At 35.0% G+C, this 18,344-nt stretch overlaps 1 protein-coding gene and 1 non-coding gene across 3 annotated transcripts in view; both read left to right on the forward strand.

Moving 5' to 3' along the window:
- Positions 1-17,292, forward strand: part of SLC6A15 (solute carrier family 6 member 15) — a 43,437-nt gene extending 26,145 nt beyond the window's left edge. For both annotated transcript variants that reach the window (XM_029954198.1, XM_029954197.1), the window contains exons 5-12: positions 717-898; positions 2,277-2,387; positions 5,926-6,167; positions 6,272-6,464; positions 7,484-7,676; positions 11,004-11,163; positions 14,479-14,641; positions 15,932-17,292. In XM_029954198.1, the coding sequence (XP_029810058.1) occupies positions 717-898; positions 2,277-2,387; positions 5,926-6,167; positions 6,272-6,464; positions 7,484-7,676; positions 11,004-11,163; positions 14,479-14,641; positions 15,932-16,303 (1,616 nt within the window). In that variant the 3' untranslated portion in view covers positions 16,304-17,292. The remainder of the gene's footprint in view (positions 1-716; positions 899-2,276; positions 2,388-5,925; positions 6,168-6,271; positions 6,465-7,483; positions 7,677-11,003; positions 11,164-14,478; positions 14,642-15,931) is intronic.
- Positions 13,261-13,422, forward strand: LOC115305878. The gene has a single exon (XR_003915067.1). It is a non-coding gene; the product is annotated as a U1 spliceosomal RNA (small nuclear RNA).
- Positions 17,293-18,344: the final 1,052 nt, after the last annotated feature.

An 18,344-nucleotide genomic window follows, 5' to 3' on the forward strand; every position in this document is an offset into this window, starting at 1 on the left:
ATCATGAAGGAGCTAAAAGAATAAAAATAAAATTAAAAATAGGAAAAACGGAATTTGGATTGATGTAATTGTTTTAGACTGTGCTAATCCTAAATCCTAGAATATAAATAAAGGACAATTTCCTATAGTAGTGATGTCCAGTAAATATGGAATGCAATTCACATATGTAGGCTAAAATTTACTAGTGGCCACATTTAAAACAAGAAGTCAGTGAAATATTTTTCTAAAATATTAACATTTCAACAGATAATATAAAATTAATATAATTTCATTATTTTTCTTATACTAAGTCTCTAAAACATTCTTTGCATTTGATATTTACAGCAAATGCCACTTTAGATTTGCTTCATGTGAAAAGTCACATATGACCAGCAGCAAGCATATTTGACAGGTCTGCCCCAGGAAGTCAGATAACTCTGGGGGTGAAAAGGGCTGTAAACCTGATGTATTCTAATTACTTTTATTAAAAAAAAAGAAAACTCAGCTATTCCTAGTTCAGAAATGTGTGATAAGAAACATCAATAAGGATACATATCTGTGGATTTTTTACAGTTTACAGAAAACACCATTGTGTTTTCATTATGAATGTAAATACTTCTGGACAATAGTAGTACTTTTCTATGAAATGTTAAGAACTGATTTATAAGCTTAATAGGGGAAAAATGCCTCACTACTCCTTCTAGTCTGAAATGACTGTATTACCTTTCTTTCTACAGTCGTGGAGCCGGAATGTGAAAAAAGTTCTGCCACCACCTATTACTGGTACAGAGAAGCCCTGAATATTTCCAATTCCATTTCCGAGAGTGGGGGCTTAAACTGGAAGATGACTGTCTGCTTGCTGGCCGCCTGGGTTGTGGTTTGCTTGGCTATGATCAAGGGCATTCAGTCTTCTGGAAAAGTTAGTATATTAGAGCCCCTCCTGATTCTGCTAATCACCACTCTTGCGTGCCCTCCACGCCTTTCTCAAGCTGTGCTATCATTCTAGGTAGTCAAATAAAGATTGGTAAAAGGTGGTGCTTTTAGAACTGTGTTTAAAGAAAGAACATAAAAAAATGTGATTTGTAGTGAAATCTGATGTCACATAATCTCTCCTTATTTCATCAAAGATCTTCTTTGAAATTTGTGTCAATACCTAAACATCCTTTACTTTTGCTATTCATTCAGTTGACCCTCATGTTTTAGTTCACTGAAGATGAAGGTGAGACACAGTTAACAGGAGAGCGAGTCATGCAGCTCAGGAGATGGGTGCCTCAGACTGCGGGTGCAGCCCTGCTCTCCTGAAGCTGCAGAGCTGGGTGTGAGGTAGCTAGCCAGGGCCTGGGGGTAGGGCTCAGCTGGCGGAACAATGGTGGGGCAGGGAAGAGAGGCGCTGTAACGTGAGGCTTTGCAAGGGCAGAGGGAGGAACTCACATTTTATTGCAACTGTATTAGAAATCTCGGGAATGTGTTAAGCAAGAATAAGATAACCTGAGTAGTAGCCTGGAAACTAGGAGAATATTACCAGTGGTGCTGGACTGCTTCTGGGTGATTGACTTTAGCACCTGGATGGATGGTTGGGCTATTTGTTGAGGTGGAGACAGGACATCTGTGGGGAAAATTCAGAAGTTCTTGTCTGGACCTGAAAAGTTTTAAAGACCTGTTAGGCTTCTACATGGAGATGTCAAGGAGGCAGTAAATGTCCGGTTAGGACAATTGCTTTTCTATGATTAAACATTTTTTTTTAACTTTAAGCGTGAAAACTTGTGAAGCAGAAAGTAAAACCTTGACATTGCTAATTATTCAGTCTTGGGAGACTTAACAGAGGCCGCTCTCTACTCCAGAAGCTTTACAGACTTATAATGGAATTTCGATTAATGAAAAAAAAAAAAAAAGACCTATTTGCTGTTGCTTTTACCTAAAACAATAAAAGTAAGGATTTATTAGGGAGCCGGTAGCCATTCATTTCTCTTAAATATTGCTTATTTTGTGAACTATAAGAAATCAAGTTACACACCTATGGACTATTTTAAAGGAATGTACGTAAGAGAGAGTCCTTATTTCTCATTATATCTCAAATAGGATCTTAAGTCACGTTGCATTAAGTCTAATAAGCCATTCCATGTATGATGGCTCTACAAGGTATTAATAGTATTATTAATAATGCTTCAAAAACAGACTGTCAAAGTATAAAAGAAGACACTCTTCTTATATAATCTTAGCTATAGAATCTTATATAATCTTAACTATAGAAAGGATTATGGATGTTACTGTGTCACATATATTTTTTTTCTTTGCAGATCATGTATTTTAGTTCTCTTTTCCCGTATGTGGTACTTATATGCTTCCTAATCAGAGCACTCCTTTTAAATGGTTCAATTGATGGCATCCGCCACATGTTTACCCCTAAGGTACGTACTGCATTTCTATTTAAGGCTTACGATCATAAAAGTGCTATGGCCATTGTTAAAATGTTGCCACAGTTAGACTTAAGGGATAATTGTTCTAACATATGTACACTTGCCTTTTAAATTATAACTGTTATGAAAACCAGCCAAGAAGAAAAACAGGGCTTTTACATATCTATAATTATATCCATCTATTTCCAATTTTCAATGTCCCATTTTAGTTCTAGAGTAAGACTATCGCTATGTGAACTTCAAAAATTCCTCTTTTATAGTAAATTAGCTTCCAGGTTTTTACACTGAGACATTTTAGGACTTTTCCATCTTTACTCTTCTTCCTTCTCTAAGTCTGGTTTTTATTCTTTGGTAATTAATTTTTTTTAACACTTATTTATTTTTGAGAGACAGATTATGAGCAGGGAAGGGGCAGAGAGGGACACACAGAATCAAAAGCAGGCTCCAGGCTCTGAGCTAGCTGTCAGCACAGACAGAGCCTGACGCAACCCACAAACTGTGAGATCATGACCTGGACCGAAGTCGGATGCTCAACCGACTGAGCCACCCAGGCACCCCTAGCCTTTTGTAATTAACCCCTTAGAAAAAAACAATAAGATTTTCTTACCAGAAAAACACAATGAACATAATTTGCTTAATGTCTAGAAGATTGGCAGCTCATGTAAAGATCCATGAATGGTGGCTGAGAACGTTTCTGTGCTCTAAATCTTGTCCCAGAGAAAAATCAGTGTTTTTGTTTTGAGGTTTTGTAGCTCCTAGAATAATACTTACACTGGCAATTTTGGAAAGTTTTGAAACTTTTATAAATGCATATACATTTCAGGGAAATTCTCATTAGGTTCCATAAACGGCTCAGAACTTATATTCTTTTATTCATGTTAGAGCTGAATCCAGTGCTAGGCACTTTGAGCCTGTTTAATCAATCCTTGTGGACTTGATAAATTGATTTGGCAAGAAGCAAAAACAAGTTTTGAGGTGTAGCTACATTTTAGTAATTCACTGAAATGAAGTTACACGTCACTATTAATTTGTTACACTATTATTGGCAGACAGTTAAAAAATACAGTTTCAAAATTAGTTTAGAAATTGGAGGTCATCTGAAGGGTGACTGTGCAGCCAGCATCACGCTGTGGGATTTGGGCAGAAATGAACTTCCCTGGAATTCTTTGTCAGTCCTGCCAGCTGCCCTGATGCTGTGTATAAGAGCCTCTTCTTTGGGTATCAGGTTCCAGTTTGGTATTCATTCTCTAGTAGCAGAAATACTGCCATTGGTATCTTATTTTCTTGACTAATTCAAAAGTCCTGGTTAGCCTTTAGAGTTGTTGGGACTCCTCAGTGAGTAACTACTGAAGATTTATAGATTTCAGCTGTATTGTAATTTAAATCGGTTTCAAGTGGGCCATACTTAATATTGAAAAATATTTATAATATTTAAAAAAAGATTTTTGAGTTTGAAACAATAAACTTTGGTGTAAACTTCTGGAATATCACTTTTTACAAGTTGGCTATTTCTTGTGACATAATTCTGATATTTCATTTAAATGGATATTTTAGAATTTAAATACTTCGATATGACATTTTTACAAGGCCCCATTTTTAAAGCTGTAGCATTATTAACATTTTAAACCAGGACTGGGGAATCGCTATTAAAATATAGTTAATTCTTTCTTCAGTTTTTTTTCATTGACTGTAGACAGATGTGGTGCAATATTTAATCTGATAGTGATAAGTTGTCAATTATTTTTAATTTACATTGTTTGTCCAAAGGAGAAAGTAAAGCACACAAACTATTCCCAAAACAGTGAATGGAGATTTAGGTCCTGAATTGCAAGTAATCCGAATAATGTCTTTAGTAAATAGGTGTTGCCTGCCATCTAGTGGGTAGAATAGAGATAGATGGTTAAGTGTATTTTAGATCTGTATTAAGCATAGAATGATAATGTAGCAATGATCAATAAACAATAAGCATATTGTAGTTAAATCTCCATAAATTGCTAATATGATCATGATTACATTTTATTAGAATATTATATTTATATTATATTTCAATGATAATCACTAAGACTAATTGAACAATACGTCCTAATATTTGAGAAAATATGCCTTTTGGAATCTACTTGAGTTCAGAATTGCTGTGTAACGTCAGGCAGATTACTTAATCTTCCTATTATTCAGATAATAGTAGCAACAAATTTCAGAAATTGTTCTGAAGATTAAATGAGATAATCCATATAAAGTACTTATCAGTGTGCCTACCAGTACAGTCCATACATGTCAAAAACTATAGGGGCTCCTGGGTGGCTCTGTCGGTTGAGTGGCCGACTTCAGCTCAGGTCGTGATCTCATGGTTCATGAGTTCGAGCCCTCCGTTGGGCTCTGTACTGATCTCTCGGTTTGTGAGTTTGAGCCCTGTGTCTGGCTTGCAGCCTGGGGCCTGCTACAGATTCTGTGTCTCCTTCTCTCTCTGCACTTCCCCGCCTCATGTTCTGTCTCTCTATCACTCAAAAATAAATAAACATTAAAAAAATAATAAGTGACTTAAAAAAACTGTTGAGCATTAGAGTGTGTGAGGTATGGAATGTGGTAGAGTGGTATATGCCTTGTCACCCCCACCTTCAGTTGAGGAAGCTGAAATTCAGAGAAAGCAGCTTCTTACTCTAGATTGCACTCTTTTTAGATCATGAAATGGCCGAATCAGTATCTGAAATTGTGGAACTCATGTTCTTAGCCATGTTTGACATTGCTTCCAATGAGAACAATTTCACTGCAATAGTAAAAAAGAGATACGATACCAATTTAAACACTATTTTTACTGAAATCAAACTTAACTTTATTAGCATCTGTGTCAGACATGGCTAAGATTAATTGTTCCATTTGAAAGGTTTGATTATATACAGTTATAATTGTCTAAAAAGTAAAGCTGAGTTACTTGAAATACATATTCAGCACAGGCCAGAACTTTAAGACTTTGGATCTGAAAGTGTCTTAGAGATGACAGAGTTACACTTCTTCCATTCTCAAAGAAAAGCTTTCAGGCAATTACTGAAATGAATAGTACAAATGTGAATATTCGAAGTACAAATAATCCGCTCTACCAAGCTCATAATCTGCCTATTATCTGCCCTGAAAACACAAAAGTTAGGATATCAGGTAAATAATTAGATTTTAATGCTAAGTTATTTTGCTTTGGAAAGAAAACAAAGACATCAGTAGGAAATGATTGAAGATAGTTAATTTGAAATAGTCCTTTTGATTTGTCTTAAAGATAGTTAAAAATTCCTCCATAGGTAGAAAATCTCCACGTAAGTAAAATCTCCATCTACGTCTTTGTTTGTAGTCTTTTTTCTTGTTTCGCTACTGAGTGAAAAATTTCTTATTTCTACTTAAGAACAGATTATCACCCCAGTTTAAATAAACTTTGAGTGTGTAAATATCATTATGATATATTTAAGTAGTAGAACTGATTCCATGTAGATTATTCTTAAATATTATTTTGCAGCTGACTTCTATTATGTTTAATTTTAAACAGCTTGAAATGATGCTGGAGCCCAAGGTCTGGAGGGAAGCCGCCACCCAGGTCTTCTTTGCCTTAGGTCTGGGCTTTGGTGGCGTCATCGCCTTTTCAAGCTACAACAAAAGAGACAACAATTGCCACTTCGATGCTGTCCTGGTGTCCTTCATTAACTTTTTTACATCTGTCCTGGCAACACTGGTGGTGTTTGCAGTTCTGGGCTTCAAAGCAAATGTCATAAATGAGAAATGCATCTCAGAGTATGGATATTAATTTCCTTTAGCTTTTGATGGCATAAGTATATGAAAAGTATACCACCCCCCAAGGCCATACATGTTGATTAATATGTTGTTCTATTTTCCAGAAATACGAAAATGATCGTAAAATTTTTGAGAATGGGCAACATTAGTCAGGATATTATTCCTCATCATATCAACCTGTCAGCTGTTACCGCAGAAGATTATCATCTAGTTTATGACATCATTCAAAAAGTGAAAGAAGAAGAGTTTTCTGCTCTTCATCTGAATTCCTGTCAAATTGAAGATGAGCTAAATAAAGTTAGTAGATTATGTTTGAGCAATACATTAGTCATCAATCAGTTAAAACATGCATTGTCCAGAAAACATCTTTTAGGAAAATGACCTTTAAAATGCCTGTGGAAGCTTACGCTGTTTCAATATTCACATTTTTAATTTCAGAGAACGTACTTTCTTGTTTTTATTTTTAAAATTTTGTTTTAATACCAGTTAGTTAACATGTGGAATTTAAGAAAGTAGACAAACAAGTAAAGGGAAAAATAAGAGAGAAATCAAAAGAACATACTTTCTTAAATCATGAAGGATTGCTTTACTTTAAAAAGCAATCCCATTGATTAAGCCAAAATAATTTAAAACAAAATATAAGCTGATTTTCATCATAGAAAATTAAATTTGTGTGATACTTTTTCTGGTATACAATTTTAATACAAAATTTGAAATATGAATATTATTTACATATTGCATGATTGTTTTGGCACATGAATATCTGGCCATTCTAGTATTTATGATTAACAAGTCTTGATTAAGTCCTTTTCTTTATTCACTGTCATTTATCTTCATAAACACAGAAAGGTGAACATTAATAAATATCATAATATTGGTTGTTGCTTTTCCCTGTATTGCCAAAAAGGAAAATATAATGGAGACACTGGCCATTAATCCTTTGCCGTAAGATAGCTAATGATACATGACACAAAGCATAAAGAATCATGTGCAGGCAATTATGGACGGAGCCATCATTTATATAAAAATCTTGAGTTCTGTAAAGAAAGATTTAATTACTAACTTACCCTTAAATGTTTGTTCTGTTGTTTTTTTTTTTTAATTCTGGTCTATTGTTTTTATAAAATAACGCAATGAACTTTAAGTTTGTTTAGAGGCACAGTTTCTTAGGAGACAACGTGATATCAGCCTATTTATTTCCAGTAATATCCAAGCATCATTCAGAGTTTTACCTTCTCTTTGTAACTGATAAATATATATGGCTATCACTTAATATTGTTTGGTAGTAATGTCGCTATTTTATATATATTTTACAGGCTGTTCAGGGGACTGGCTTAGCTTTTATTGCCTTTACAGAAGCAATGACACATTTCCCTGCATCTCCCTTCTGGTCCGTGATGTTCTTCCTCATGCTGGTCAATCTAGGGCTTGGCAGCATGTTCGGAACCATTGAAGGGATCATCACACCTATTGTGGACACTTTCAAAGTGAGGAAAGAAATTCTTACTGGTGAGTTTTTATGTATTTCACCTTTCATTGAACTGATTCAGGCCATTTTACTCTTGGTGAGAGATCAGAGATGGAAATAGGAAAGTGTTTTATTCATTTCTATGTGTTAATATGTATTACTATTATTTGTTATTTATGTATTTAAGTACTATGCAAATTATAGATTTTACATAGGTTATACTAATTATGAGTGATTACTTACTATATCACTCTTTATTAATAGTAGTGTCACCACCATGAATTACTGGCACTAGAATAAAGTCATAGAGTGTTCACGTATAACTTTGTAAACAAGACAAATATTTTTAAAGGTTCAGATCCGATATTCCCTTTCCAAAAAGTGCATAATTGAAATTGATAAATCTAAATTCAGTTCTCTTATAAAACAGAGGCCTTGTGGCCTACTAGTAGTTAGTACTTCTAAGTAAGAAAGAAAATAAAACAATTGATTGATATTGATGGTTATTTATAAGTCCAGTTTGCAAGCAATTATTAAAATACTAGTTTTGTACTGCATTATCCTTGCACTTGAAAAATGTAATGATATAAGAGAAAATATAAAAGAGATATGGAAATAGAGGAGAGCCTTATCTCCAAAAATAACAGTACTGATAACTAAAACTAAGTTGGGGTAGAGAAGACTACACCATGTAATATACTGATAGCGTAACAGAGATTTAACATGCTGTAAGAATTGGGAAGCAGCAGAGGTCATCTAAATATATCACAGAACTATCAGTAGCAGAGATGGAAGTTGAATTGGAAAGGGGAAAGGTCTTTTAGGGGTCAGAGGATAGCTTTAGTAATAGCTTTAAGTTAGCATATATAAATACAGATAAAGGGAACAGTTAGGGAAGCCAGCCGGACCAGACTGCAGGAGCAGTGTTACTAAGTGATGCAAAAACTAATTGGGAAAAGAATACATATATGACGTTAAATGCTGGGCAGTAGTATACAAGCGCTTCAAAGTTCAGTTTTTAGCTCTGAAAGATTTAGTAATGACTGTGTAAATAACTCTCATATATGTATCTTTATCTCTTACTGCTCTGCTAAGTTTGTGTATGTATGTGTAAAACAACTTAAGCAGTTTGTTAAATATTTATATCTAAATATCTTCAACTCAGCTGAACATAAATAAGGAACTTCCTTATCTTCTCCCAAAAGGCACTTTCTACTGCGGAAGTTTCTGTTTCATTCAAGGCTATCAATATCCTGCCTGGTGTTCATGCTAAATAACATCTTTGCTACTTTTGTCATCTTTGCCCCAAATCTAATCCCTCCTGCAGTGAGAAGGCTTGCCAAATTAAGGGAAAAGGAACAGTGTAGAGGGAAAATGCACAAGGTAGTATTTGGTGACACTCCCCCCACCCCCACTGGGGGACCTTTTTGCTCAGAGCAAAGCAAAGGTTCTCTCTTGCCCCATTACCTGTCTTTTGAGATCATACCTTTACTTAAAGTCATAGTTCACCTTGAAGAAATGTCCCTCCATCACCTTTGCCAGACGTGTTTTTGTCTTCCCTGATAGTCCAGTAAGACTGAGATGAGTCCCTTATTGATAATCTTTTCCTCTCGCATCTCCAGCAAACTGTTACCATCCGTACCACCTAGAACATGCTTTCTTATTTAACATGTACTATGATGCAGGTAGGGGAGTATGAAAGCGACACAGGCTATGGTTCAAGCCCTGCCACTTCCATCGAGAGACTCTGAGTACAGACTACTGTGACAAGTGTTTAAGTATTTTAGTGTGTGACAGACCCCAAACAAATGTTACTTGTCCTTCTCTACATTATATGTTTATATATGATACTCATTTACATATGATGTAACTCATACCACTAGCATAGTGCTTCAGAGATGGAGGTGATGACTTCATTTAAAGTCATTTAATCCACACTTACTGGGATTGTTAGGGAACCCCCATCTGACTGAACCCAAAGATGTCTGGGTTTTCTCCCCTCCCAAACTGCCGTTACCTGCTCTGTTAATTATACTCACCTCTGCTAAAAGGTAGTTGAGGAGTAGAACACAGTCATCTTTTATTTTTGACAGGTCCTTTGCTGAGTATGTGAGAGAATAGTCTATGAAAATATGGGAATATTATGTAGATTCCAGAAATCTCTCTAGGTTTTTCAACATTTTTTATAAAGTTTTTTTATATTGTTTACTTAGAGCGAGAGAGAGAGAGAGAGAGAGAGAAAGCAAACTGGGGAGGGACAGAGAGAAGGAGAGAGAATCCCAAGCAGGCTTCACATTGCCAGTGTAGTCTGATTTGGGACTTGAACTCATGATCCATGAGATCATGACCTGAGCCAAAATCCAGAGTCAGGTGCTTAACGAACTGAGCTGCTCAGGTCCCCGTCTCTAAATTTTTATATTGATGGTAGGTGCTCGAAGTTTTTGCCTTTTTCTTAGATACTACTCCAGAAACTCCTTTATGAAGGTTCTTCTCTGTTACTTGGATAATGAGATTGCCCAAACCTGTCATAATTGTATGCTCAACTAGTCTGTTCTTGCAATATCAAGATAGAGATTTGGGTTGGTGCTCAGGCAAGGTCTGATCAGATTTTTTTCAGTTATTCTTTAAAAATAACCATATTTTAATCAAATATAAAAACGTATATATTATCACAATCTTATTATGGGCTATATTAGTCTCATTATTAATTTAAAACTTGCATAGAGCTTCCACAACTAAAAACTATTAAAAGTAGAAAAGATCTATGAACATTTGCCACCTGAAAAAGTCACTTTGTTATTTTTTTATATATAATTTTTTTAATATTTATTTTTGAGAGACAGAGAGAGAGCATGAGTGGAGGAGGGACAGAAAGAGCAGGACACACTGAATCTGAAGCAGGCTCCAGGCTCTGAGCTATCAGCACAGAGCCTGATGCAGGTCTCAAACTTGTGAACCGTGAAATCATGACCTGAACTGAAGTAGAATGCTTAACCGACTGAGCCACGCAGGAGCCCCTGAAAAGGTCACTTTGTTATTAATAGAGAGAAGAATATTACAGAGATTTATGCTTTTAAAATCTTCTCAGTTTTTCTATCTTTATTCTTTTGTGCTTGTAAGTCAGTTTTCACAGACTCATGGCAATGAGTCGAGTCTTACAATGAATTCATATTAAATTTGGGCCTAACTCCAGCTAATTAACTCCCAATGAATTATGTTCCATAGTATCAAGAAAGGTTTTGCTTTTTTATATCACTGACAAGTTATAAAATTGAAAACAACATTGTTTGGATGTAATAATTAATAATTAAATTTAAAAGATGCCCATGAATAAAAGCTTAATTTTTTCATCTATTTCTTTTGTACAGTTATCTGTTGTCTTCTGGCATTTTGTATTGGCCTGATATTTGTGCAACGCTCTGGAAATTACTTCGTTACAATGTTTGATGATTATTCTGCTACGCTGCCTCTGTTAATTGTGGTCATTTTGGAAAATATTGCTGTTTCCTTTGTTTATGGCATAGATAAGTAAGTATCTATGCATTCATTTTTCATCGCTCTTTCAGAAGGTCCGATTGTCACTATTTCATTTAGAAGATGAGGGGAAAGATTGGAGGGAAAACTTCTTTGCAACAACATCACATCTTTTGCAGGCTCTTTTTTCATCCAATCCCTTTAATAAAGTATATTACCTTAATAGGTGATTAGATAGAATTGTGTAGATAGTAATGTAACCTAGGATTCCAGAGCTGTGATTTAATTCTAGTTATCAAATAGTAACTTCCAAGATTAATGAGTAATGGCTATAATCCAAGAGCCTTGTTACACATTGTTTTAAGTTACTATTGTTGTCCACAGTTCACATTTCTCAGGCTTATGATACACCAAATGACTAACTCATCACATACCTGGACAGAAGCACACCTGGGATTCATAGCCATTTCTGCTTAACTTCAAAGCCTATCTTCCTAATTACTTCCTAATTACCTCTAAATTATACGCCTGCTTACCACCAAAAGTACATATACTTGGCGTGAAATGAGACACTAGAGTAATCGCAGAAGAAAAAGGTTACTGGAGGCTTTGTACAATATTTTCTAAAGTTGTTGCCTCTAGTTAACATATATGGACTAAGGCACTATGATCATCAAGATTATTAGAGGTCTTTGTAAAGTAGGAATGAGCTTGTTGCATGAAGACCGGAGTCCTCTCAAATAACGTTGAGAATATTACCAGTATTGAGGAATTTTGTGAACAAAGGTTGGAAAATATTTTTATTACTGTCAAAAACTCCAGGCAAGGATGAGGAGGGACTTTTAATAATTATGTACTATATAGCAATAGTAGTAATAGCTGTCTGACATTCATTAAATGTGAATCCTTGTAAAAACACTTTGTGATAGGTAACTAATATCCATGTCGGAGATAGGAAATTGGCCTTACTTATACAGGAGGACACAGTATGTTAGTTATAGAGACAGAACTTTAATTTAGACCTTAATTTCAAAATTAGGTATATCTATCAAGCTACCCTCAACTCCTAACTTGCACTGTATTAGAATTTGATATTATCATTGAACTGATCATGGATCAATTAAAATCATAATGTAGATTTCTATTTACACAGTGTGTCATTTACAATAGGCATAGTACAAAATATCTCATTTTAGAAATAATAATAGTTAACAACAGCAGGAGAAATAATACTCCTACTAATAGTAATTAAACTTACATCTCAAGTTCCTACTGTATGTGCACCTATGAAATTCCTACTGTATGTGAGGTACTGTACTTTCATACATCGCCTATGAGACTAAAAATAACCCTTCAAGATAGAAATTCTGTTTTATTTAAAAGGCCAAATGTTCTGCCATCTTTTAGTGTATATCTTAGTGTAGAAAAATGCGAGAAAATTCACTTCACTTGAATGTGATGTAAAATCTTATGGAAAAAATACTTTTTTTTCTGAAAGAGAGGAAAGGAGCAGAATAAATCCCTGCAGACAACAAAACCACACAAGCAAAATAGATGGAAAACTAACCGTGTTTCAAAATGAGCTGAAATAAATTGTTTTAAGTGATAGAAGCCACAAAAGAACAACATATATCAGCTTTTTTTAAAATAAAGAAATATGACAACTAGAGAAAAGGGAGATTTGAAAGCAGAGGTTGTAGAACCTCTGTATTAATACAGAATTAATACAAATTTTCTTGTAAGTGAGTATTAATAATAAACACTTCTAAAGAGATGATTAAATTAAAATGAACACAAAAACAATAAGCACAGTGACTAGTTCCACAAGAACTAGAAGCCAGAAAGGAGGAAATGTTTAGTTTTTAAGCAAGAAGAAATAACAAAGGAGCAAAGCAAAGGAATAGAGACAGGGGTTATACAAAGATGACACAACATGTGTACAATCAAGTCTTCTAAAAACAGTGGCTAGAACAGTACCAAACACTGTAATTCAAGACAACTTGAATGTTGAAAGGGCACATGATATACTTGGAAAAATGCACATAATGCCCAACATCAGGAGGTAGTCTAGGCTATTACTTCAAGACAAGACAAGACAAAAAGAGAAAAAAAAGAAAGGGCTATCCAGGCAAAACCAATAAATAACCAATCATACTTACCTGGCCGGAGATACCATGATCATGAAGGTTGTTTTCCCAGAGCGAGGCTTATTCGTTGCACTCTGGATGTGCTGACCCCTGCGATGTCCCCAAACGTGGAAAACTCAACTGCATTATTTGCGGTAGTGGGGGACTGTGTGTGCACTTTCTCCTTTCAAACAAACAAGCAAACAAACAATCAAAATTATGTATAAGAAAAAATCAACAAACTTTTTTTGTAACTAGTATATAGTTAATATTTATAGTTCTCAAGGGAAGAAAACATAAGCCAAAGATTGTAAATCCTACAAAACTCACATTCAAGTGTAGTGACCGCAGACAATTGTGAACTCACGAGAAATTGGTGGGTATAGTTACTCTGATCTCTCTTTGAAGAATCTAATAGGGAACTATCTTTACACTACCAAAAAGTTTACAGAAACATTGCTGCAAGGACTGATGGGTGGATAGTAAATATCTCTAGATAAATACTAAGGAATATGGACTAGTACGTAATGATTATATGCTATGACAGTGTTAACATCATTTAGGTAAAAGGGTGAACTTTATTTCATGTAAATGATACCACAACCACCTTACTTAAAACAACATAAGCCTAATCAATACTAGGTCTAGAGCTAATTTACCAGAAACAGGAGGATCAGATGTACTTTTGAAGCAACACTTAGGGATGTAATTAGAAAAAATCCAGACTTTGGGATTACTGTGAGTTAAACGCCCAACTGATTTAACAAAAAAATTGGAAGACACAAAAAAGAGAAGTAGGAGGAACCTAGAAATGAAAAGTGGACTCAAGTAATACATCAGCCAGTCACAGTGTGTGGTGTGGACCTTCTTTGAATTCAAACAGACTATGAAAAGAAGTGAAAGTTTAGATTATATAAATACTGATTAAATATTATGATATTAATTTATTATTGCTAAGTAAAAAAGACAAGGAATTTTTAACGTATTGCAAATACTATGTTTATAGAGCAGAAAGTTATCAGTGAGAGACTTTTCAGTAATTGGGCTTTTGCTAAATGAAAATCACAGTACTTAACAGGTTCCATTTTATTTTATAAATGTTCACAAAATGATTATTTGATTCAGTATAAAATGTCATAGGGTATCATGGCTAACCCCCTGTCAAACTATTGATAGAATGCACATTTTTAAGGTATAGGAATAATTTACCTGAGATGTAATTAAATACTTTCTTTTTATTTAGGTTTATGGAAGACCTGAAAGATATGCTGGGCTTTGCTCCCAACAGATATTACTACTATATGTGGAAATATATTTCTCCTCTAATGCTGTTATCACTGCTAATAGCGAGTGTTGTGAATATGGGATTAAGTCCTCCAGGCTATAATGCGTGGATTGAAGATAAGGTAAAAAACAAAATAAGGAAGTTATGAAAATATTCATAAAATATTATTTTAGGAGTTTTTGTGTTTTGCTTTCTTCACAGTATATTTTTCTGTTAATGAATGATGGTGTTTTTATGCAAGGATCTTGAGATTTTTATTTTGTTTGGCCCCAAACATGTATGATTTTGCCGTACCTCATAGATTTTTTTTTTTAATACATGAGAAACACTGATTTGGCCCTCATTAAAATAACTGTGTGTATGTCACCACAGATGAATCAATAATTATGGGGCCTTTGACTCTAGAAAACATAGTACCTTTTTCCTACATAAACGTATTAAACCATTTCCCGGATACTGTATACAAGAGAATATGCATTAGCCATGCACACTTAATGTAAATAAATATTGAAGGAAAATTTTCTTGTAACTGCTTTACATTAGCAATGACTATTTCAATTTCTGTTTTCAAGGTGCAAATTAGCCACATAATAATAAATGTACCTATTAGCTATTATAAAACCAGAATCCTTATTTTTCAGAGATATTTCTGACCTTTACCTCTTCTATGGTCAGTAACTCTATATAACAACTACATTCATGACTGGGGCATAAACAAGTCTGTTAACCCTTATAAAACTCTTGGGGCCAAAATTTAAAGTTTTAGGGGTGCCTGGATGGCTCATTGGTCTGACGATTTCGGCTTAGGTTATGATCTCACAGTTGTGGGATCCAGCCCTGTGTTGGGCTCCACACTAAGCATGGAGCCTGATTGGGATCCATTCTCTCCCTCTCTCTCTGCCCCTTCCCTGCTTGTGCTTTCTCTCTCTCAAAATAAATAAATAAATATTTAAATATTTAAAAAGAAAAAAAATCCTCAAAATTTAGATTTTCAGATTTAAGAGAGACAGGCAGCACATGTAACATGTAACTATCTCCAAACTTAATGACCAGGAGCAATGCAAATTTATTATTCCTCAGGGTTCTGCAGTTGAGCCAAGTGGTTCTTCTTTAGGTCTTTCCTGAGCTAATTCATACAGTTGATTAAACTTGGAGGGCTGGTCTCTGTCCATGTAATCTTTCATTCTTGGCTTCTTCCTAGCGTTACAGACTGAGGGCAGCATTCTAAGAAGCAGAGGCAGAAATTGCAAGGCTTGTAATGCCTACCCTTGGAAGTTGATTGATGTCTCTTTTGTTGGTCAAAGCACATCCGAGACTCCTTGCTTACAAACCCAAGAGAAATACAGTTTTGTTATGTTTTTCACATACTTGAAGAGCAGGATAAACAATAATGGGATTTTGGCTTTCACAGGCATCCGAAGAATTTCTGAGCTATCCAACGTGGGGAATGGTCGTCTGTGTCTTGCTCATGGTCCTGGCAGTACTCCCGGTGCCTGCTGTCTTCATCATTCGTCGCTGCAATCTGATAGACAACAGTTCTGGTAATTTAGCTTCTGTGACCTATAAGAGAGGAAGGGTCCTGAAAGAGCCTGTAAACCTAGAGGGAGATGATGCAAGCCTCATTCATGGAAAGATACCCAGCGAGATGTCATCTCCAAATTTTGGTAAAAATATTTATCGAAAACAGGGTGGATCACCAACTCTGGATACTGCTCCCAATGGACGATATGGAATAGGGTACTTGATGGCAGATATGCCAGATATGCCAGAATCTGACTTGTAGCTGGGGGGGAAATATCAGTGGGTTCTATTTGGTTCATTTTTATCATTTTATTATATTGGCTCTACTAAGAGAAGCATTAGGCTTCACTTATCAGAGGGCGATCTCAGGTGTTCCTTGGCTGTGATCTTTAATCCTAAGTATATGTAAATTCAACTAGAGCATTCCTTCAGATTCTTTGGTTTACATTTGCGCAGAAAGAGTTACAAAGCTTACAGTGACTGAGGTCCATGTTTGTCAGAATTTTTTTAAAAATACTTTTGGTGTTTTTTTCAAGCATTTCTATCTCAAAGAAAAAAAAACAGGTGTTACCTCAGTTTATAATAATTTCTGGTTTAATAGTATTAGGAATTCAAAAATGGTATAATTTAAAATTTATAAGTTTGCCTTCAGGATAACCTCCAGTATTACAATGACATTTCTGTAGGTTGGTGCCTCTAAGCACATTTCCATGAACATATTGTGTAGATGGGCTGTACTTATTTTGGTAGCATTGATACCTTCTTAGACAATGAACTGAAGAAGACTGCAAAATATTTTCTTATATAATAGCTGTATAGAGCAATAGTATCAAAGAACAAGAAGGCACTAATCTGGATGACAGTTTAGATTCAGAGGTGACTGGGGATCATGTGCTCGATGGCTGTATATTTTGTGTAAAATATATGTGTGAAGATGACCTAAGAATGAGTCACTCAGCACTCTCAAGAATTATGCAGATTCTGCATTTTCCTATGCCGTGTGCCTAAAAACCTACTTGATATTTATTGTGGTTTCAAGATTACTCATAGTATATTTATATATACTTGGATTGTATATAGATGTATATTAGTACTCTAAGTACTGATTTGAAAACTTGAAGCGAGATGGCATTTTATTTCATATCTTTCTGTTTTGCTTCTGTTTTATGCAAATATAAATCCTTTTTTAATTGATTGTTAAGATTGTATGGCATTACATTTTAAGCTACAAATAAATGAAGTTAAAAATGATGTTTGTTTTCCACATTTTCTAGTATCACACTGGATTATCTTGCATTTCAGTCAGGACTTAGGCATTTCATAATAATTAATCATCACATTCCCAGAGGGATTAGTAGATTGATTGGTAGAGTTCCCACCACTTTAGAGACTAGGGGAAAATAGAGTCCACTGGTTAAATGGTGTTCTGATGCACTCTCACATTTCTTGAAAAAGTAGTCTCCTAGGAAACCATGTGTACACTTCACTTCTTGCAGGGTCAGTATTGTCTCTGAAATGTAAAAATGGTCATTTTTCTAAGAGAAACTGTTGCATATATGAATTTGGATGAAGCAGAACTCCACTGAGTGCCATCTCACTAAAAGGCTTTTATTTATGACTGTCTTACCACTGTATTTGTCACATTTAAAAAATAAGGGTGAATACAGCAGCAAAACAGGGGAGACAGGGCACACACCACATCTATTATTTTTGGCCAAGTATTTTTGGTCTGCTATAGACATATGCTATCAGACTACATCACAGCGTTTAAAATATAATTCTGCTGGTGACCAAAACTTTTGGTTTTGCTTTTACATTTTCATTAATATTATATTATGTATCACTTTAAAATAGGCAATGTATACACGTTATACAGAACTCAAAAGTGGTAACAATTCAGTATAAATTTCCCTTCCAACATTTCTGCTAGCCACACAATTCCATTCTTAAAGGCACCACCATTACCAGTTTCTCATATATCCTTTTGGAGACGCTCTCTGTGGACACATCACATAAATAATAGCATTATGTGTTCTGTTTTCTGGATCTTACTTATTTCAGTGAGTAATTTATTCTGGACAGTGTTTCATGTGCAAGCACATAGATTTGCCTCATTATTTCGGGAGTTGAAGTAATAAATTTTGCTTATTTTTGTGTCAAAGTGATAGTTTTTATAAACTTCCCCAGTATTAAAAAGTTTGTACCAAATACTTTACCTGTTGGCCTTCAGCTTGTTGTGACTATATATTGTCAAATAGCACCATCCCCCTTTGCTCTTCCCTCTCTTGCCAGGGCCAGTTATT

The sequence above is a fragment of the Suricata suricatta genome, chromosome 10 (assembly GCF_006229205.1).
Source record: "Suricata suricatta isolate VVHF042 chromosome 10, meerkat_22Aug2017_6uvM2_HiC, whole genome shotgun sequence".
Classification (NCBI taxonomy): domain Eukaryota; kingdom Metazoa; phylum Chordata; class Mammalia; order Carnivora; family Herpestidae; genus Suricata; species Suricata suricatta.